The following is a 24,068-nucleotide window of genomic DNA, read 5'->3' on the forward strand; positions in this document are numbered from 1 at the left end:
CTGTGTACTAACAAACGTTATCTGCTGCCCTCTTTAGCTTTAGAAGTTTTTTAGACTCTATGATGTCGTTTTCTAATTTCATTTGCGGATGTGACGTATGAGAATATTGTGAATAATTGGCCTAGTGATTGGAATAAAAAGCATATATTAATATTTTAATATAGAAATGACAAGGCCAATATATTATTTTATTTCCCATTTCCCCTACATATTTTCGAAAGTAAGAGGTTATTGTAGTTCTAATATCAATGCAATGTGTATACTTGACTTCTTGTTTTTGTTTGTTCTTCTTTATAAATTAATATAGAGTTTTAAATTGGTAGTAAGTTATATCATTTTAAATATCTTTATCTTTATTTTCTATCTATCTATCTATTTTAGATATTTGTATGCACCTTTCATAAGCATTGAGTGCCATAATTGATATGCCCCTAAATTATTAATCTTTTTTAAAGATTGTTATCAATTTTTCGGTGATTTTATCCTGGCTATTCCTTAAACATGTTCTTAAAAATAAAAAGGGTTTGGTTTCCCGCCATTCTACTGTTTCGTTGTAGATTAGTAATAATCATGTTTTTTTCTTTCAGATGAATCAGTCAGACATATTGAACTCTTCAGAACGATTCGTGACGAATATAAAGACACCAGCATTGGTTGATCAACAGAACAGGCGGACCACCATGTCACATAAAGGGCAGAGTGATAAAACCATCTATAGTAGCGTTATTTACGACTTAAGGTTTGTGGGGCTGGTCGGAAACATCAAAGAGTAATATCGTCATAAACCAAGTGTCTTACAATCAACGCAAATGGGGCGATTGAGTGTAGTGCGGAAACTACGTAAACAGATTGAATACTGGGTAATTACATGTCAATGAATGATTCTAGGCGTACAAACATTCGAGATCGACCTAGTTTGCTATTTTGCGAAACACAGCAGTTTTTAACAAGTCAATGCATACGTATTATTACGTATTATTACGTATTATTACGTATTATTTTAACGGCAGACTAGACGCAATTTTTATTTTAAACGTTTATTTAAAGTTCTTCTACCTTTTTTTTTTCAAAATCAAAGGCAGAATCTTAAATTTTTTAACTGATTGTAGTAAAGAATATACAGTACTCACAATACAATCTGAAATATAATAGCGCCCCCAATACAAAACGAATTATTAATTTTACACGTTTCGATCTATTCTTTCTATAATTGTGTTCTTTGTTTAAAAATTACTAAAACCTAAACCATATATTTGCTTCGCACTGTACAAATATATCTGAATTATACACTATTTTTATCGACGCTTAGACTAGCTTACACAAAATAATATGCCATAGTGCTGTGTAACGCGGTGACATTGAATCCCAATAACAACGTATATTCCAATTAGGGAAGACAAGTAAAAATAAGAATTATAACATAAAATTGTATAGAAATTAAATAATAGGCCTATCACAACTAAAGAGGCAACGATAGCCTAGGTATTTACCAGGTATTATATTAGCTAATTTAGGTAAGATAAAAACATTCAGTAAATTAGATTAGTCTATACTTACACTTAACTATAACCTAGTAATGTCTGTTGACATTAATGCATGTATACACTAATAATTTATCTTTAAGTGACTGTGGCACATAACTTGTTTTTGAAATTGACATAAAGCACACATAAATTTACTCTCTACTCGTGTGAGTGTATAATGTTTAACGCTAGCTAACTTAACAAATAGGCCTAAAAGAAATGTATTTAATCGACTGGCTGAATAAAATATGATTATACAGATAAAAATGTGCAATTGTAAAACAATACATTTTAAATATCAGTCCTCTTATCGGAAATGGTACATTATTTATAGTAAGAAATCTAAACAATCATAAAAACTTCCTCAAGTTTCTCGATCAAATAAAACAACCTAGAATAATTTCAGGTGGGCGGGCATATTATTTTATTTAGAAATAATATATTATGTGAGTGTAGTGAAAATGGGCCAGAGATATGCCCTAAATATGCACCCTAGAGGTATAAAGGTCTATGGTATATATGAATCTGGCTTTGTATTGAGGTGCTCTCGTCCCATTCAAAGTGACCACGCGTGTTAGTAAGACCAGCCATGCCTTATGGTTAAAAAGAAGAACCTACTTATTTTAAACGGTACAGAGAAGCGACAGTACTCTTGTGCCAATGTAAGCACCCTGTTTACATATTATAATGTGGTAGGTATAAGGCGGTAGGTTATCATACATTAGGCCTACACAGCATAGAGTGTAGGCTACATCGCAACATACGGTATAAGGCTAATGGTTGTTAATACACACATGTGTTTAAACAATCAAAAAGCCATGAACTCAATAATAATATAAGTCCTATAAGTTAACCAGTTAAGCAATTATTCTTCGTGTAAATATCATGTAAAGTTTAAATTGTGTAAGGCTATGTATAGGCCTGGGTATTTGGAGGCGAATGAAACAAACATCTCAACCGGCGTCATTTAGGCCTACGAGTTGTTTCACATTTCATGTTATGATCGTGATGTTTTAAGGTTTAGTCTTTTAAAATCATAAACCATTTTAACAATTCAAAATAAATAACCAACCAACCAACACTCATACTAAGGGGACACTTTGCTGGTCTGGAAGGTGTCCCCTTAATAGGGGTTCTATGTTTAACTAAAGTACGGTATACTAATTGTTGTAAAGTAAAGTTATCCGGTAAAAATAATGCCATGGTACTAAAACTAGCGGGCGCTATTGACTGCGAGTAGAACACTATATCAATACACAAAGTATAATTTAAATTGTACATGATTGATTGATCGAATTTGTTTTGTGAAATTCTACTCTCAATGCACTGCGCCTGATAATCTTGTTTCAAGTACGTACAGGGGCGGATCTAGATGGTAAGAGATGGGGTTTTTAGAGCAGGGAAGTTGGTTAAAAACCAAATTATATGTTATACTGATGCATATGAAGAGTATTTAACGTTAAATAAATTGAATCAGGAAAGAGTGAAATTGTAATATCACTCTTTCTTGATTGAATTAATTTTTGTTTCTTTTATTGAAAATCGATGTTATTATGTTAGGATAAAAACCGAGGATATATCACTGCCTTAGCATATGAAACGATCTAATCACCACTATCCTCGTGTTTTTTGTTTAAAATCATAATTTTAGACAATATTATTATAATATTATCATCATCATCATTCACTTCGTCTTCTTTGTCCGCATTGGCCATTGCCAATATATTAATAGCATCATCAGTATACTATTTTTTCTTCTCATCATAATTATCATCCAAATTCTATATTTCGTTTTTGCCATCATGCATATCTCTTTATTTTTTAAATTTATATCAACTTTAAAAAATCAATATATGATTACTGCTTTGGCATAAGCGACATCAAAGATAATGAAGAAACTCTGTAAAAAGAAAACAGTAGGCCTACATTTTAAAACATCTCAACGATTTCACGATTTGAATGGTATGATCTTGATTTCCAATTCAGTGGCGAATCTATGATTTGTTTTTTTAAATGAGGACAAACATTGTGGAATGAAATGTTGAACTTACACTATCTTTTGCACTTTGCAGGATCTGCCTGTGTAATTAGGAATCCTCGTTAACTAAAGGAAACAATAAAGTTAGAATATAGGACGATTGAAATGTGAACGGACGATTTAATTAGAGCCGAAAACGACACTGATGAATAGGTTGTTATCTCCAGTTTCAACATTAACGCATTTTTGTGCAGACCATATATTTATTCATGTACGGAAATATCATTATCATTGTTATAGAATTGTTGTAGGCCTAGTAAGTATTAAGTTAATTTTTGTAAAATAAAATGTAAAAACTTGATCTGATCATTTTGCTGTATGTCTTACATTATAATAGTCGAGAATGCACACACATCCCGTTGTACTATAGTTTGCACGGCCAATCTACTATTGTCTCGTCGGGAGATTAAACGAATTTCTGTTTATGAGGATATAAATACCACTTATGTTGGATTGCAGAGCAAATATTAATAGTTAGTTGTAAATTTAAAACAAATAACAAACCCATGTTCAAGGCCAAATTTAGTTTACTTATAGAATAATTATCAATTATATTTTCAGACGACGGCGACGAGCGCGTAAACTTCTGTCGACAGACAGCTGCCTGACGTGTACACAAACATTGTGACAAAATATCGGTCGTATGGTGAACTTCGCAACATTTCTATGCATTAGATCGTGCCAATTCGGTGAATTTAATGTTTTACCAATTATTGGATATAGTAATGTCTCGCATGGATTATTTATTAATAGTGCACTATTATATATCTATTTATTATAAATATCAAATAATCCCATTGAAATATAAGCGTATTATTATAATATTTATATTTATTGAATGAAAAATAGATGAACATTTTTGAAATAATCTTTTTAGTATGAATACTTATTTGTATGATGTCATTTAGTATAATTCACGGGTAGGTATAATAATGTTTTTTATCTTGGTTTTCAATCAATCTTTAATTTGAAAAGTTTATTCGATAATGTTTTTAGTTATAGTTGAATATTCCCTTTTATAGACATTTACTATCATGATAGTCTTTAACTCGGTGATTACGCGCTTTTTGATTAAATAGATACTAGGGGCCTATAGTTTGTGAATCATTTATTTTAAAAGTGTGAATGCGCATGTTTCTATGAATAAAGCCTTAGACGCCCAGGAAATTAATAGATTTGTGAAAACAAAACAAAATTACATGTAAACTGCTGTTTGTTTAGGTTCATGGCAGTATCCGAAAGGGTAAGACATCTCATGTTGATATTGTATCAGTGATACATTAAAAAATAAAAACTTCTATTCCGATTTACAAAAAGCATTAACTAATGTTAGTTATAACAGCATTAGTAGAAATACATAAAAAAAAAACACAACGAAAATGCAAAAATAGAAAACTAAACTACTAAAAGTTTGACCCAACCGAACTATTTTTTATTCGCGCGCTTGATTCTCGCAAGAAACGGTATTTTAAGATGTTCTTTTTTCTTATAATTCGCCGAATTTAAATTAATCAATTAAAAAATGTTATTAAATTACAAACTGTTAAATAATTTATTAAAAAATAATTTCAAATCTGATCCATAATTTCAAAATATAAAGACGTTAATCTACATGTAAACCTTAGTATTGAGTTCCATGTTTTCTGATGTTGATCGACTCTTTTATTTGCCTTTTTTGAGTGTTGCATTCTTTCTCAAGGATAGCAGCGTTCCAATCAATGATTGGAACGCTGCTATCCTTGAGAAAGAATGCAACACTCAAAAAAGGCAAATAAAAGAGTCGATCAACATCAGAAAACATGGAAAAATCATGAACAGAGATGAAGGAGCCCACGAATTGTCACACATTTATGATCAACTATTGGAGAAGGGGGCACGTCCTTTTGGACCTATTGGTGGCGCTATATCAACTCATCGTCGTCATGGGATTAACAACGCTAGACGATGAAACACCAGTTGAGAATGAAACCTGATAGGTTTCGAAACGTACTGTAAGTTCGCTTATACTATTTTTGGTTGTTCAAAAAGAAATTTTATGTAATACTTAGTATTGAGATACGTGAACTAATAATTATCAATTTGTATGACAATTATTATTTTCAGCAAAGGTCATCTATAAAAACATTATATTACTTGAAATTTAAAACATTTTAAAAATCAAATGCGAGATTTATATACGGAATACAATCTATCAACTTCAATCAACATTATAAACTTACAGTTTTCAAATCATAAAATCCATATATTCATCGAACTGGGATAAAACACTTTTAAAAATAGAAAATAGTTGAGTTTGATATGAATGTTAAAAATATGACTCTTTAAAATGACGAAGGTACATGACAAAATTGATTTTTTCTTGGTTTATGATGGTTTTCTGTAAAAAGAATGACGTTTTGAAAACATTCTTTGAAAGGTTTGTGTATCAAGGTTATGATATAAAACATTATCAAATTATTTTACAAATTAAAATTTTAATATTCATTAAAAATAACACAAGATGCTTTCAAACTATATTGATTTTGTAAATGACGTTTAAAAAATATATAAGATAATTTAACTTTCAAAACATCGATAGTGATCTTTTATTTAAATTTAAATGTAGTTGGAGTTTTTTACAATACTCCAAAATGGATTTATTTTACGGTGTGTTCTAAATACTCAATACTTTGCTATCAAACAATGAAAGCTTGAATATAACATGCATAAAATTGTCTAAAAACATTAAAGATCATCTCAACATCAAAACACATGAAACTTACACAAGGCCTACATAGATCTTTCTCATAAGTTAAATTGCCTCATGGCTGGAAGGAAGAAAAGTCTTTCAAATCCGTTCAGTATGTGGGTAGGCCTATTTAACTTATTGTGAAATATTTTGAAGGGATTTATATCATTATTATTAATCATAGCATTTAAAAAAACATCAGGTTTCTTAATCTCAGTTCCTCTTACATTTTTAGCAGAATCGCTAATCCCTTGTCCAACGTCCAACACTGCGCCACATGCCCTTACAATAATAATAATAATAATAATAATAGTCATTAGGTTCTTCAGCCTACGGTAATATTATATGAATTATGCTGTCTACATAACTATGAAACTAAGTTTGACCCCAACAAAGTGACCAAATATGGTAGTGATATGCATAAATATGGTAGTGATATGACATCACCATGTCCATTTTCTCACATGAAGTTTGATAGTGTAGACAGATCTTGATTCATATAATACCATGTAGGCTGAAGAACCTAATCAAATGATTACTATTATTGTAAGCAAGATACTTTACGTACGTTTGCCCCTCTCCACCCAGGTGTATAAATGGGTACTCGGTTAGATCAAGACATAATTTGCCCTGATTACTAGCTGCATTATGGGAGTATGTTTCCATCGTGTTTGGTCCAAAAAAATTACGGGGTAAAAATGTGAAGCGCTTAGAAGCATTGTGCAATAAGCGCTATATAAAAAAAGAATAAACGGAAACGAACTTCTTTATAATATAATGTAAAGATTTGATATTTATCCTCTCTTATTAATGTGTTTGCGTTGAATAATTGAATGTATTAATTTGGATTTTGTAAATGGATTAAAGATGGGATTGAATTGAACCGACCAGCATACTAACGAGAAGTGTATGAGAAAAGACAATATATTGCATCAGACTTTAAAACAATTAGTGAATCAATCAAATCAATTAATATTGTATTGTTATATTAATGTATGCATTTTCTACATGAATGAATCTAGAAATTAGAAAGTACATCGATGGATTTGTTTTTTTTGGCAAATTATTGAAAACACAATTTTATTACTAAAAACATCATGATTTTTTCAGTTTGATTGGAAACTAAAATTGATATAACGCGACGAAATTTTAATCTACAGTTAAGTTTTAATTACAATTAATTGTAACATCATAATATTTAAATACACGGTTAAACTGTACTTGTTAATTTAATGTGTGAAAACATTCATAAAGACCATGTATGTTTTAATAGGTCCTACTAAAAATAATACAAACAGTTTTGGCTGTTAAGTTCTGGTGGCAAACTTTTCTAAAGCAGAGAAAGCCTCAATGAATAGTTTTGGTTTACCAATAACTGTGTTTACACTTACATAATGTAAATAACAACATAGATTAGGCCTATTAAACTATATATTTATTATTAATTTCTCAAGGGTTTGTCTTCAATCAAACATTTAATCTGATATCAAAAACATTTTGATAGAAATCCAAGCAAATAATTTCTCATTTATACGCAATTATGAAAGCGACTAAATAGGATTTTCCCAGAACTGGGTTTCAACACATAACGATATTATACGTGAAGATTTCACACATTTAACGGGCTAACCACGTAAATTAATAACAATAAAATTCAAATGAAATCGAATTCTATGCATTACCAAGTAGGCGTAAGAGAGAAATTTTGGATAATATAATATATAACTATTGTCACAAAATATGGGCCTTTTAGATAAAAAAAATTGTAAAATCTCAGTAAACTATTAAGTGTTACCTAAGTTCACGAAAAGAGGAGAATCATATCGTTTTAAAGACATTGAAAATAATTAAATTCAAATTATGTTGCAATAACAGTAGTGTGTGAGTAGTATTGAATCAGAGTAATATGGAAAAAACAAGACCGCTGAGAAATCCTAGTTCCTGATGTATGTTATTTATTTCAGTGTTAAAAAGTTTACTAGTCTCGGTAACATTTCTGAGATCTTATAAGTGAAATATTGTAAAAGAAATTGTTCTTTAAAATAAACATTAATAGTAGATTTTATGAAATATAATCATTACATTTAAAAAAGAAAAACATAAACAAAAATCATTGAATTAATAATAATATGCAATGCACACAGTAGAAACCGCTACAAGAGAACACTATGGACCTAACAAAGAGGTCCCTTAATAGAGGTATCGCCTAATTAGGTGTTGGCCGGAAAATGAAATTTCTTTTCATTCGTTTAACGGGATAGTGTCCCTTAATAAAGGTGTTCCGAAGGAGGGTTTCGTATATATGCGTTGCCAAAATATTAAAAAACCCCAATTTCCGGATAAATAGAGATTTTGGAAAGTACAAAGAAAGGTTATAAATATTATAGCTACCTTAATCTAAAATTTAAATTAAGATAGACAGACCATCTGGTATAGACAGTCGATGTCACTTAGGCATCAATCATTAATTCAGGACCCTACTTCTTACTCTTAAGTCTTTCACAAAATATGATACTTTCCTATCACTTAATATTTGTTAATTTACTTTTCCAAAATAAATGTTTTGCGTGACTGTAACATTTTTACTCATCTCATTTTTTATCTATTTATACATGGTTAAACTCTTTTAAGTAGTCACGAAAATATCTACCAATTTTAAAACTGTTTTCTATTGTTGCGGCAGATAAGGGAATGAACTTTTTTTTATATAAAATATAAAGCGGAACCGTTCAGGTGAAAAGAAGAAGGAAAATTGCATTTGGGTTGGTTGATTTGAATGGATTGGATTATAAAAAGAATACCTTTTGCTCATTGTTCGTATAGATAACAGCACGATAAGTTTTTGTCAATGCTAAAAGTACGGTACTGTACTTCTACTTCAGTTTTTTTCGACCGGAAAAATACCGAAAATGCGAAATTGGCTTACTATCTTATCAACAGAATATCTAAATGTAGAGTGCAACTATAATATAGTGGACTTGTTACTCATTTTTTTTGTTATACAAAGTATACTTCTTACCTAAAATACTAATATGAACAATAGAAGGAACTATTAAGAACGAATGTACTAAGTAGTTCCATAATTATTTCTAAGGCAGTTCTATGTAAAAAGTCTGATACTTTTGCTTCTCATAGTCTTTACCGAAAGTACAGTACAAACATGGAGTGGAAATTGTGGTTTATAAGCTGAACTCATATAAATAGTTTATAAATATAAACACGTACCATCAGCAATATTAAATATTTTAATACCTTGTAATAATTATTATCATGTTTCAACTCTATGATAGAAATGTAAACTTCGAAGCACTTAAGTAAAATCAATTAGCTTACGGCATCAGTTAAAACCCCTGATTTCTGTTGTGAAACTGCTAAGTAAAGACGTTATAAATGTTTTAGTTCCAATAGATGCGGCGAAATGTGTATGCATTTCAGTAAAGCAATGGCCTGATGTAAAAGTCTTAATGTATGAATGTTATAGGAAAATGTTTTTATCAAATTCATTTTATTTTCTTTATAAACTAAAAAACTAAAGAAGTACAGTCTTGTAAACTAAGGAACAAATAAGTAACACAAAATGTTTCTGTTCTGATGATGAGAATAGTTTCTCGAAACATGTCAAGACATTTTAGGGCAGTTTGCCTATTTATCAAATGCCTCACAATCGTTATTTTAACTCAAAAGTTCGGTGGAATCATTCATGATTTATTTTACATAAAATCCTATTGAAATGCAATGAGAAATTTAGAGGAGAATGATCATAATTAAACAATTTCTATATTATTAAATAATATATTTTGTTTCAGAAATTTAACAAATCTTTAGCAAGCGGAAACATCCGAAACTCTTCTTATTATTAAACTTATTTTACAATTCCTAAAGAGAAATTATTGAAATAAATCTAATTATGTTATATCGATGTACTGATCTATTTAATCTACAGTTTGATCACTAAAATTTGGAGAGCAGAATTTGACCAAGATTAAATTTGGAAACAACCAACTTTGGCAATTGTGATTGATAGACAATGTTTTTATAATGCTCAATGAATATAATCAACAAAAGATTTTAAGAAACTTTATTTAAAACCCCCCCCCCCCAAATTTAAGTTTATTAGATTACATATCTGTTTAAAGCAAAGTCTAAGATTATTGAGACAAACTTACATAATGCGATGATCACTAAAATCAATATTTCTTGTAATTCCACTAATTATTTCAATATAAAATAAAATCATTTTCAAATCAATCAATCAATCGACCCAGTATAATAAACCAGTGCACCACTTGGTATGGTTTTGTTTAAATATTTTAAACAGCGGTCAAGACATACAGTACGAACGCAACTATATGTACTTATGTCTTCTTCATGTATTGATAGTAAAATTACTTCCTAATGAACTCTGACCAGAACTGATTTACATAAAGTTCACATACGCGCATAATATAGAGCCCCGAATCGGTATTAGCAAATTCGAATAGTTTGTTCACACCTTTGTGCAAATTTCACCAATAGTATTTGTAGTTATATCTAGATCTGTCCAACTAACATTCAATATTATTTTTAGAGAAATACTTTCGAGTAAACGTTATGATTGTATTATGTTTTTTATTGTATTAATAATAATCTCTGGGTGTATATGAATCTAGTAATACATAGTACGGGACTTGACAATGACCGCACTGCTGGAGAGTTAAGGGATCATAAATTCTATAAATTTGGTCGTTATTAACTTAGATAGGCGTTCACAAACAGATGCCGACAATTTCCTGAGAAACCCTAGCAAATTACGAGTGGCGATTAAAACCACAGCTCAGACCAAGTTTTTGCATTGACAGCATGGCGATTGAAGCCCGCTGCGATTCCATAAAGTTACCTTAACTCATTGCGCGTGTTATAAATTCGAATTATCAATGAATGTTATTATTTGATGCTATTTTTGTGGCTACATAACTGAGATACGATATTTTTTGCGAGTTCTAATGCAGCAGTTAGGAAGAAGTACATTTTATGATCAATCTAACATAAACGTAATGGACACCTCACCATCACAAGCGTTTGGGACAAAAACTTGTAATCTACCATCTCCGTATCAGTCAAGAAACGCCAGTAGTTTTATGCAAGTTTCCGCAGGCAGTGAAAGAAGTGGACCTTACCATGCGTCTTTTCCATATACCCGACCAGACTGCCGTTTTATGCAGTCATCAAGTGACGAGCACAAGGCGTTTCGTTCTAGCTCTCTACCTTTTAACGCCAGCCTAGAGATGTCAAGTTCTAGTCATGATCGCCCCAGCCCCATGGATATTGGAACGCCGTTTAGGTATCCTGGTGGTATGAACGGCGCGTCAGCGATGTACAATGGGGGAGCATCTCAGGGGCAACACCATGTACCGTACCTTAACTATTCTCCATGTGCAACATCAGCAAGCTATTTTAATATGGCAGGTAAACCTATTTTGTTATACTATTGAGCTATATAATGTAGATTCTATATAATTAGACGCTTTCACACGTCTATTTTAAGAGCGTTTAATGCTTAACTTGTAAAAGACATAAAACGAACAATCGAATATTTTGCTTTCTCTAGATTGGTTTATGTAGCCTGTGTGTATACTTTAAAATGAGCAATTTCAGTATTATGTTTGATTAAAAGGACGTCTCTGAAATATTATAATCAATTATTATTGTTAGACATACAGATTTAACGTCACTATAAATATTAAGCGTTTAGTATTAACAATATCGATACCAAGTTTGTCCAGATTTCTACACATTATGGTTATGATAAATTCCTTAATTTAACTTGCTTCAAATTAAAATTTAATCTGGGGTACAGACATTGGTATTCTATTTGTGTTGTTTTTTTCAATTATATAAATAGATGCTATTCTAACATTGTTAGTAATATTTAAACGAAAAAATACATACAGTATATAACAGTTATTCTTGTATCTCTCTAATAAAACATGCTTATCTATTGGTGTACCGTACTTAGACAATGATATATTGTTATAGCTTACATTTAACTTGCTAGACAAATTGAAGGATAGCTATTTCCACATTGTAGGCCTATTTACAGGCTTTAAAAAAAGTCTAAAACGTTAAGAACAATGGATAAACTATTCACTATAGTCATTCAGAAGTAACGTTAATTGATATCTTGTTATATTGGTTACTCATTGATATAATCCTTATTACCGACACATAACTTAAATATGGCCTATATTATATTTTCTCGTAAAGTTGTAATTTCGTCTTTGTCGTTTTGTGAGAAACGTCAAACGTTAAAATGATGCGCAAAAAATGACACGAAACAAAGATGATGAGAAAATGTTTCTCTGTAGGAAAATATTACGATTTTTTTTTCTTCAAATGTACGTATTTGTATTCAATTAAATGGATGATTTCAGCAAGAACCGTTTCATAAACATGTTAAAAGATATTAAATTTAATAGCGTTATAAATTCGTAATATATATCAATATCGCCATTCCCCAAATGCTCTACACGATGAGATTTGAATCGCTGTGCATTTTGTTGTACGCTATAAAAACATAAAACTATAAAACGTCATCGTCTATGACCTAATGGAAAGAGAGTCTCAGACAAATTCAACATAACTGAATAAAGTCCAGGACAATTAAGCCTAAGTCGGTGTATGTGAGCGACATTCTAATTAATGTTTACTCAATTATAAGTGAGGGTGATTCCTCTTCCAATGCTCTTTCACACGTGATTCAAAAGCAAGCGTTAATAATCATTAAATTAAGTCTTAGTTTACACAGTGCAAAATGCAGCGGGCGTAGGTTGAGTAGAATATAAAGGTAGGATGACTAAAACAAATTATACACCATTTTGTCAATCGCAGCTACATTTTTAAAATTCATTTTAAAAAGGGAAAGAAGCTGCAATCCTAGCAAACCCACAAAATAGTATAGTTACAGGCCTAGCTGAATGAGTGTACCTCCTATGTTCAATTTATTATCACGGGTTTAACAATATGTGACCCTCCTCATGTGACCATGTCGTCTTGGATGGCTGTGATAAGCCATATAAAAACGGAAATGCTGTTTGTGTTGCTTAGTTGTAAATAAAATTCATTATTGTATCTTAAAACCGTTTCATAATTCTACTAATAATGCATATTTGGTGTACCACTCTATATTATTGCTATATTTATACTTCATGTTTAGTACCAAAAAAGAATTTTAATTAGAAGTTCTTACTTAATTGGTTTCTTACACAGAGGAAACATCTATATCATGTGAAACCTATTTTTAATATTGCTGCACAGTAGCCATACCCTAACATAAACTTAATTATTATCATTTTAATAGATATTTTGTGCATACAATTTATAAATTCAATCTAGCTTTTACAGTTCATTGCGCTACGGTGAATCACGTCTGATGTGTGTGCGTACACTTTGGGAATTTAAATTTTAGTTTTCTTACAGAATGTATGGACGAAGAGATATCATCGTTACTTCATAGATTCATATAAGTGTTTTAGTTATTTTTAAGCTTTGAAACTGGGCATATCAGACAATAAATAAGTGTATAAACCAAAACAGTAACATATAACAATATAGCTAGGGAATACAGATAACTGCAAACTCAGTGAATGATGGAGGTTTTTCAAATCATACAGCCTCAGAGGCAGGCCTACATATGTTGTAGAAATACGACATAAAACAGGCCCTACTTGGTTGTTTCCAAACATTTTAATTTTTTTACACTACTATACTAAAAAAAAAGAAAAAAAAAGTGCATTAACAACTGAACAACCGAAAAAAGATACATGAATTTAGAGAGAACATGGTGGGAGGTACTTTGACGTATCAAATACCAATTCAATCGTAGGAATTGATTTATATTACACAAACCAACAGTGGTGTTGGTAGTCTATGAGTGAGATACCTACCTGTATAGCATATGTAGAGGCTATACAGGTAGGGATCTCACGAAATAGACTGGTATATTATACTCATATGACTTTTTAACGTTTTGTATAATATACCTAAACTTTTCTTCTAACTCCGTAATATTTTAGCATTTTTTTGCTATCCAATGTTTTAACATTTGTGATAAAGTAACTTTTGGTAAGACTACCGTAATTGTACGACGTTGGGCCTCTCTTTTCCTGCCTAAGTTATAGCTTGAATACTATCATACTCCTCCGTGTTTCGTCAGCAATGGAACTATATATTTCAAGACGTATAACACAACGCAATTTAAGTTAAAAAACAAACGTTTGCAAAATTGAAACAAAACTAGTTTCTTTACTTATCTTCTTAGTGAATTCAAATTACAATTTAATCCGCAATTTGCACAAATTGAAACTAACATAAAATTGAAATTTCCATACAAATTAATCAATAATACCAGTATTAAGAAGTTGGTGGAATGGGACAACCCAACCTGGACCTTTAAATCAAAACTTTTCATTAAGAAAATTATATTTAGTAGAATTAAAAATGATGATGCTTAGTAACTTTTCTAATTCGCGAATATATAATGTGGACACAAACCGCCATTGAGAGAAATATTCCCACCATGTTGTAAATTGTGGTAAAATGAAGTAACATTTTCTCCGGCAATTTAGTTTTTTTTTATAGCACATAATTTGTTTTTACATGATGCCTTTCCATAAAATTTTGTGAAAACAAACATTTTAACGATTAGTCCTAACTTAACTACCTTGGACTTTTACTAAAAACTTTCTAAGAATTTTGAATACATTGGTTAATTATTAATAACAAAATAGCAAAGCAAATAAAAGTTATGTAACACAAAGCCTAACACTTGTAACTGAGGGTAACTTTGTATTGGACCATTAGAAGAAGATAATAGTTCATTTTTACGTTTAATTTATCTGATTATACATGCATAAGGTATCATTCATCGGCGTAGAAAACGCTGTCTTGTAACTCGAAATCACCATAATACCACAACATTATTTTATTGTACAAGGACAACACGATATCTTGGTTTATTTGGAACAACATATAACGCTAAATAATTTGCTTATCTGAGCATCTAAAATGTAATTGTAGAAACGGTATATTCTATTTAATTTTAGATTTTAGAAATCGGTGACTTGAATATTGGTTTTGAAAACCCGCTCACATCGCCCACATGCACCATGAATTATAACGAAAAAAGTCCGAAACTTGATCGAGTCGAATGGAGTTACTCGGTTCCTCTGGTACTACATGGCCATATGGGTTTACTTCAACGGCTCCAAAAATCATTTAATGGGAAGGAGAAACTGGTTGTAAAGTTTGCAACCAGTTCTCTTTGAACATAAGATGATCTGATGGTATCAGACAATAAGACCATGAGAAAAAAGATATGCAAATGTCTAGAAGAATATTAGTGGAATTTGAAATCTATTACAATATTATAAAATTAGTAAATTGTAACATAATTGTTAGGATTGATTATGATTACATCCCTGAATTTTTAAAAGTTAGGAGATGTTCTGTATTTTTTCATTTACAAACATTTGTTGGAATACTTCTGTATAATAGGCCTATGTTTGGTAACGAACTTTTTCATAAATATCTTCAACATTCGATTAAGCATGACATCGTTATGTATTGGGTTTTTAGTAAGCAATGTTTGGTGAACTGTGTTAAAACGGATATATTTCGGATATGAATAAAGTGACGGTTACATTTCCTTATAAAATTTTAAATTCCAATAAAAAATACAATTTACCCTATTTCCCACAATTTTATCTGAATTTTATAAATGTACCTAAACATCTTACATGTGTTAGTTATGACAGGCAAAACAGAAATAAATAATAAATAGAATATATACTTCTTGTATCATGTTGTTGACTTGTACTTTCTACAGACGATAGTGTTAGCCAATTTACACAAATTATAGATGTAAACTATTCCTTTTAAATATAATCATTATTTTCATATTTTTAATTTTGTGTTATGTTTCTTCGGCCAGACTGTAGCGATACCAATGTTTCTTATTATCTGCCACAGTATTTAGAATAACCTATCAACATTAATATATAACATCAATCTGAATACTTAAAGTAGTTTACAATGATATAGTTCAATTAATCCGCTATATACATTTGTCATTTATAACCGACATGATGTTTCAGTATCAGTAGTTAAATAAACACTAGTATATATAGTAGGCCCATTTTTTGTTTTATCCTCCTAACATTTCACAGTACAGGCTTTTCCCTAATTTTTGAATTTCATACTTTTTATACCAATTTTACTCAATTTCATGTGTATTGCTTGTTCTATTTTTCTTGTATATGTTTAATTTTTTTTCAATTTTTTAATGAAGGACTGTTTTGTCTATTTATAAATTACATAAAAAACAATATTGTAAACACCTTAGTGAAATTCAACACTTGCTTAATTACGGTTTAATGGGAAGCAAAAACAAATTATAAGAACAGAGGTCTTGCGGTTGAATTTTTATTACATTCCTTTAAATTAATTATAACAAAATACAAAAATCAATATATTTCAAATGAATTAATCTCGCTACTGAAAATAAACATTCTACACGGATCCGGAATAACGGATGATTCTGTACTTTTGACGAGTTTACTGCCACGGCCATGTTGGGGCTCAATTACCATCGGTCTGGTCAATTAAACGTTCCGTAAAGTAAGTGTACTTTTCTCTTTTCTGTCGGCTTAATATTGCACATAAAATATTCTATAGCGGTAGTCAATTATGGCTTAACCATAACTGTAACAAAAGACATGGTGATGAAAGAGTGAGATATGATTATAATATCAAGAACATTTGTTGTCTACTTAGTGTACTTAATGATATCAAGAAAGATAATACTAAATTAGTAATCTGCATAATGTTTACGTAATTATATCTATGACCAAAGCGGCAAAAATTGATTTACATATATTTGTCCATTGCATGTATTTTAAAAATGGTAAATGACAAAAATAGATTACCGTTTTTATTAGAAATAGAATCTTTGTTTACACTTTCTATTAAATAAATAAATACTTATTAGTGATCTAATTCTAAAAAAACAACACATTGATAATCTATGGATTGAAATTAAAAATTTATAAAGCTAATTTAGCATGTCAAACGCGTAGTGACGGTGTGCGCAGAAGCAGAAACTTACAATAAACTTTGGAAAGAATGCCACACCTCAATTATAAACCAATTTATGCCGGGATTTGTGCAAAGTTTGCCATTGAATAACTTCGACTTGAGACCAGATTTTATTTCATCCAGGCCACAGAAATTGATTTGTAATTGGAACGTTGTTGATTGAGAATACGTACAGTATGCTACGAATGTATTGTAATGTGTCCATTTTATTTTGCAAAGATAGTTTTTTAGTAAATAAATTTAAATCGAATAGTATTGCTATCCCAGGAAAGAAAAAAAAACACAATACATTTATTATAGGCATAATGTATACTTTTTGAAGTAAATAATATTTAATAACACATGGCTTATATCATTTTAAAGATGTGTAATATAAATTCTTGTAAATTTCAAGAAGTACAGTGACTGTTGCTCTTGATAATAATCTATTAAATATGTAATATAGTGATGACCTACTCTTCTTCAAAGTTCATAATTATCATCCGGTTTAGAGATCTTGGTTTTAGATTAACTTATCATGAAAGCTCCAGCACTGTTGTGTCTTATACTTTTTTTCAAAGTTATTAAATGGGAAATGGTATTTGAAAGTCTACTGTATTATCTAAAATACATTTCAGTTGGTTACCTTGGTTACCTATAGGATATCCAATCGGACATTAACCTCTATGGATGAAATTAAAATCAACTTAAACATGATTCAGTCATCTAGTCTTGTGGTAAACAGTTTCCCAACATTTTCTACCAAACGTTTTAAGGAGAAAATAACTTTTAAACAACAAAATAAGAAATGAAGCATGCACTATATTGAAAAAGATTCGTAAACAAAAAGAAACAACACGCAATAGAATAAAAAAAGATAAAATCAACATGTCACAGTGTGTTATAAGTATAAAGGTGAAGTATAATAAGCTTATAATACGAATCTATTTTCTTGTATTATTATTGATGCTCCTTTGAAGTTGCCGAATTAACTTGTACTGTTATAACGGATTAACATAGCGGTTTTCCGTTCTGAGGTCTATATTTTCAAGGACTTTGTCGCGGCACTTTCACCTATATTTCTCAAATATAATATAGGCCTACACATTACTGTAACGTTTAGTCTTTATATTATGATAATTATTTCATAAATAGTCATAAAGTTGTTTTTAATGCATTTATCTAAAAAACAATCAGCAAGGAATTCTCATTCTAAGTGAAAATCTACAAGATACATCATAGACTTTTACATTCGGTCCAGTTTGCAGTAAAGAATAACATTTATTTATTCTATTAGGGCATAGATCGCAGAATGTAGGCCTAATACTTTAAATCGATGAGGAGAAAGAGTAATTTTGTAAACTGTGTTGATAGAGAAGTACAATTGTCCATTCTTAATTTTTAATCCATCATTGTTTTAATTATAAATAAAAGTATGAAATTAAAAATATATTGGATTTACTGCAAAATATACTAATTTATAAAATGAGTGTTGTGTGTATAAATATATGTTTATCTACGATTATTACGTTAATCATGTCTTACTAACAATTGATTTATATATATGATAATACTAATGAAATGGTTTATTCACGTTGTTATGTTGGAAAACATAACCCAAGCAATCAGTAAAATGAAAGGAAAAATAGTATCAAATAAAACGTCATTTTAACGTGACAATTGCTATTATAATTTTCTTTTGTTTCAATAAAATATTTACATAATGTGTGCAGAATTCGTAAATCTGTCCAAATCTGCGTATAAAAAGATGCGAGATTAATTTTTATGTGTCGGAATTGAGACTTCAATTACTTGAAGAAAACACCTAAATACGTGTTTAGTTCAATGTGGCAATCCCTTTAGTAGTACAATAAGTTATATATGGCTATTCGCTCGTTTCGTCGTGTATTTATCAGACATATCGTCAACGACCACGAAAAGAAAACGCGTACAAACTTTGATATTGTATGGATTGTTACGCGCGCATCAAATCTCTCTCTTTTTTTTGGTGGCATATCACAGAGGATTTAAGATAGTTTAATGAGATTTATCAGGGGTTTATCCTGAAAGGAACCCTTGAGGTTAAAACAAATCTAAATACGATGGCTTGAATACACTATTCTATTCCAATCCAGCGGAATAATCAATCAAAATAACATTTATTTCCTTCATTCATAAACAAACATAAATATAATTTCTTACAAATACAAATATGAAGGAGGCACAGATTTCAAAAAGCAAAGCTTGTGCTGAAAGTGCCAACAGAAAATAATACTCAACAAATGCAATATGTGTACACAGAGCATAATAATAATAATAATAATAATAATAATAATAATAATAATAACAATAATAATAGTTACGATTCAAAATAAACTGAAATAAACATGTTTTAATCGGGCAATGCTCATGGTAACTATAGCCAAAGTTTAGTGATTGCATAAGAAGAAATAACTCTTCATCATGTTCATTTGAAATGTTTTTCTAGTTCCCGTTCAAAACTTAGCCAGAACAAACTTGGTTGAACAGGAAAAACACACCGATATCATAACAAAGCTAGTACATGGGGATCAAATATGGAAGAAATAACTTCTCCTATTCTAAAAATTTCGTTCAAAACATAGGCCTAATATAATTATTTAACTTGCGCACGAAATCAACATTAGAAAGAAATAACTAATAAATCGAGGAATTGCTACATGTAGTGACTAAGGTGAATATGAATATACAAAGATAGACATTCTGAGTGCTGTATCTCCACATACTACAATATTTGTCCAGTATCATAGGAATATTTGTTAATACAGCATCTCATTTGTATTACATGTGATGCCCGTAGTATCAGTATCAGTCAGTTTAGGTTAAAGGTTTGGTGTATGTATATATAATACATGTTGTATTATCCAATTTTCATGATTTTGGAGATTCTAGATACATTACAGTTAAACAGTGTGCACAACCCTGTTTATAATTTCATTACCTAATACTGTAATAAAAAAAATTAGGCCGAAATAATGAGAAAATTATAAGGATAAAGCAATGTTACCCTCATCGTAATGTGTTAAGGAACCACGTACATTATCTTTTATGGTAGGCCTACTACTATAAGGATCGTAAAACAATATAATATTGTTATACTTAAAAGTGCTATCACCATTTAACTTTATCTATAGAGTTTGTATTGGAGAAATATTTCAAAGATATGATATTTAATTTTAATTGTTTTACCATCAATATTTTAGTTAGCAGTCTGGGTAAAGCAAACGCCGACTTTGTACTTGTCCCGGTTAGTATTTTATATGTCCATGTATACATCAAGTTCACGGCTCACAGTGTCCAGAAGGGCAGCGTACTTTTCTTCATGACGTTGTACTATGTATAAACCAATCACAAGCGACGTTCAGTGGTATCTGATGTGTCGGTACCCTTTGAAGTTCTAAAAACATCGATCATTATTATAGTTTAGGCGCATAAACACATCAGTGTTATATTTTATTACATCACGAAAGGGACATTGATTGGTATTGATTGGTTTGGGGTGGTTAACGTTCGTTTTTGTGGGTCATCATGGCGAAAAAAGGAGATTTAATCCGAAAACAATGTTATAACCGAACATAAACTAAAACTTGATTAATATAATAACAACAACTAGGTTTTATTGACATTGTGGTTATATTCGTGGATTACCTTAATTTAATTAATATAAAAAATAATTAATTTTTGAAAATAATTGTGAGAAGGGTGAATGTAAAGCGGTTGATTTGAAACAAAATGTGTGTTTTTTTTTTATAGAAATAGAAATATTTCTTATTGTTTTAAAGTTATATAACTACCCATACAGTTATCCTCAAATTCGCTCATTCAAAAACTCTCAATCCTTACTAATTTTTAATCATGTACCAGTAAGAAAACTACAAAGACATATTGACGAACCATAACATAGACAAACCTGATATTTATGATTTATGGTCAGTTTAATATTTTTAAAATACCTTCAACAAATTTAATATTAGTACTTATAGCCTAACATAAGTATAAACAATTATAACTTTGCTGATTAAACTAGCGATATCAAATGTTATAGAAGTACTTTATCAACATATGTTTTTTCAATACTTTTTTCAGTAAGTTTTTCCAACGGTTTCTAAATGTTTCTTTCTTACTGTGCTTATTTTTAAAATAAAATAACTGGCATATTGTGACTCCGTAATGTAATTGTACTAAACGTTGTTGTTTTTTATGTTTTATTAATTCACTTTTAGTATAAAATCAATTGTTTTGCCCTATCCTGCCGAAATTGTATACTCAAATAATTAAGAAACTTATATATTGCCATTTGAAAATTTCTGGAATGGGTTAAATTTAAATAAATTTTTGAAAAACGAAATCATTACTATTGTTTATTTTGTTGGAAAAATGAAAAACTTTATAGACACTACAACAATGGCATGTAGGCCTATTCAAAGCTTGATTTTAATCATTGTATTCCCTCAAAATGTGGGTGACAATATAAAGTTTTTTTTTTTTCAAAAATGGTTCTAAATGTAATAAACAATTGTCACGGGTAATAATATAAAATCAGAAGTTTCTTTCTTTAGGCCAAGAAGTGCTGTATATGTATAAGTTTCTGCTATAATGTTACCGCATTTTTTCTTTATACCGCAAGGTTTTAGTTTTTATCTTAGCCTACTTAAGTAATACTTTAGATACTTTAATTTGTTGTGTTTCGTTTATTTTGTTAACTTTGTTAAAGGTGGCTCATGACTCAACAACTTGTTACACTGCTATACAACAATTTGTGTTTAATTGATTTCTATTATTTATATTCTGTCTTTTCTGTATATTATGGAAAATAAATATTATTACCACTACTGTACTATCTTTTCGGATTTTGGTTTTTCACTTACTTAATGTGATAAACTCAACTGAACGAAATATCTTACTAAAATAAATACCTTACTATTCAAGTAGGCTTATATACTGAGAAGTAGAGAAAACCTTCAAAGAACAATATTAATTTGATAACATTATAAATATAGAGCTATTATTAAATGTTAATAAAACTTGTTTGCCAATTTGTGTTTACAGGACGCCCTCTAGTAAAATAAAGAATGTGTGGGAATTTCTTCTGCAGTGAGTTACGATCGGGCCTACTTATTTATATAAAATTATATTATCGTGAACGTAGAGATTTATATTATTATTGAAGTATAGATTTATATTATTTTCTTTTCCTTTTTTTAACAGAGGGAGGTCCGCCGGGATGGATGTTCACATTCGCTACATTTCCACGACGGACTAAAAGAAGGCCGTACTCAAAAGTTCAAATCTTTGAATTGGAGAAAGAATTTCAACTGCATCAATACCTAACACGTGATCGACGCGCCAGACTATCACAATCGTTAACGCTCACAGAGCGTCAAGTTAAAATATGGTTTCAAAATCGCCGAATGAAACAGAAAAAGTTGAATGAAAAAGAAAAGAAGGAAAAAGTTTCATCAGTGACGTCATAATTTGATTATGATTTTAGCGTGATTGAATCAAGTAAAACTTTAATGTAAGAACACTGCGGTACACAAAGTGACAAAAATAATTGAGGTCTGTATTACATGAGTTAGGTATACTTCGAAAGTAACATGAGAATGTTACCTTGCTTATAATATTGTATGATTAGTTAATAGAGTAATTAATTATTCATATCACATGATGTGCGATCAAACGAAATCAGTAAATTAATTGGTAACGAATTGTTAGACTGGATTCAAGTTGGGATAGATTTCTACCTCACTCGGACCCCATTATTAAAAAAAGGTTATGAGTACAAATCATGCTCCTGATAGTTTCAGAAACGATAGTAATAAAGAGGAAATAATCCTGATCACTATTTAGTTATTATTAATTAATTATTTTCATAGAAGAGGCTTAATATACAAAACGCACAATAAACTGATTTGTATATCTGGGTTTATTGTAAATAATAGTTCCAAACGACTGCAGTGTAGTGTACTTTACTATTAGAAACGTGTTGATATCAAAGCTTACGCGCGCGTAGATCTATAAGAATTGCATTCTGCGTAAGGTTTTCATAATCGCTATTATGATTGGTACCGTAACGTAATTCCGGGAAAGTTTTGAAATTCAATCTTACATGATAGTAAAACCTAATTTCTTTTCACATTATACATAAGACAAACTAACAACAAACTAACGTATTACTGTATTAGGTTTATTTTGTAATATTTACAAGGAAAGATTAAATTTCGTTCTTCCATATTTATAATCATTGACAAATTATAGAAAAGTAAAAATCAACTTTCTTGGTAAAACCTTCTTTTCGTAGACAAGCCATGGCAAACGCACAAAAGTGATATATGGTATTGTAGGCCTATGGGTGTAGTTTATAATAACAATCATCAATTGTATAAGACTTGTACATTGTAAAAGCAGGATATAGAATTTAATGCTGTCAGATATAGGACCTTCCTTCAAGCCAGTTAATGATAAGCCAACAGACACGAAACACATATCTGGGTTTATAATAATTGACAATTTTTGAAAGATTACCATTATTGTCATTTCATTTTTATCTGTTTTATATATGATATGTCAAACGTGTTTATATTGGAAAATTTAATATTATTTTGTTGTGTATCTCTTTCTAACCGTTTAT

General features: G+C 30.1%; 1 protein-coding gene across 1 annotated transcript; it reads left to right on the forward strand.

The window, feature by feature from the left end:
• Window positions 1–11,271: 11,271 nt before the first annotated feature.
• LOC140039573 (uncharacterized) lies at window positions 11,272–23,404 on the forward strand. Its single transcript, XM_072085190.1, has 3 exons — window positions 11,272–11,734; window positions 15,764–15,768; window positions 22,648–23,404. Exons 1-3 carry the CDS (start codon window positions 11,272–11,274, stop codon window positions 22,909–22,911), a joined length of 732 nt encoding a protein of 243 aa, XP_071941291.1. The 3' UTR covers window positions 22,912–23,404.
• Window positions 23,405–24,068: the final 664 nt, after the last annotated feature.

This window comes from Antedon mediterranea, chromosome 2 (genome assembly GCF_964355755.1).
Source record: "Antedon mediterranea chromosome 2, ecAntMedi1.1, whole genome shotgun sequence".
Taxonomy (NCBI): domain Eukaryota; kingdom Metazoa; phylum Echinodermata; class Crinoidea; order Comatulida; family Antedonidae; genus Antedon; species Antedon mediterranea.

Bases quoted from the DNA above. Each gene is read 5' to 3' on its own strand.
- LOC140039573 (XM_072085190.1), top strand. From the start codon at position 11,272: ATGCAGCAGTTAGGAAGAAGTACATTTTATGATCAATCTAACATAAAC.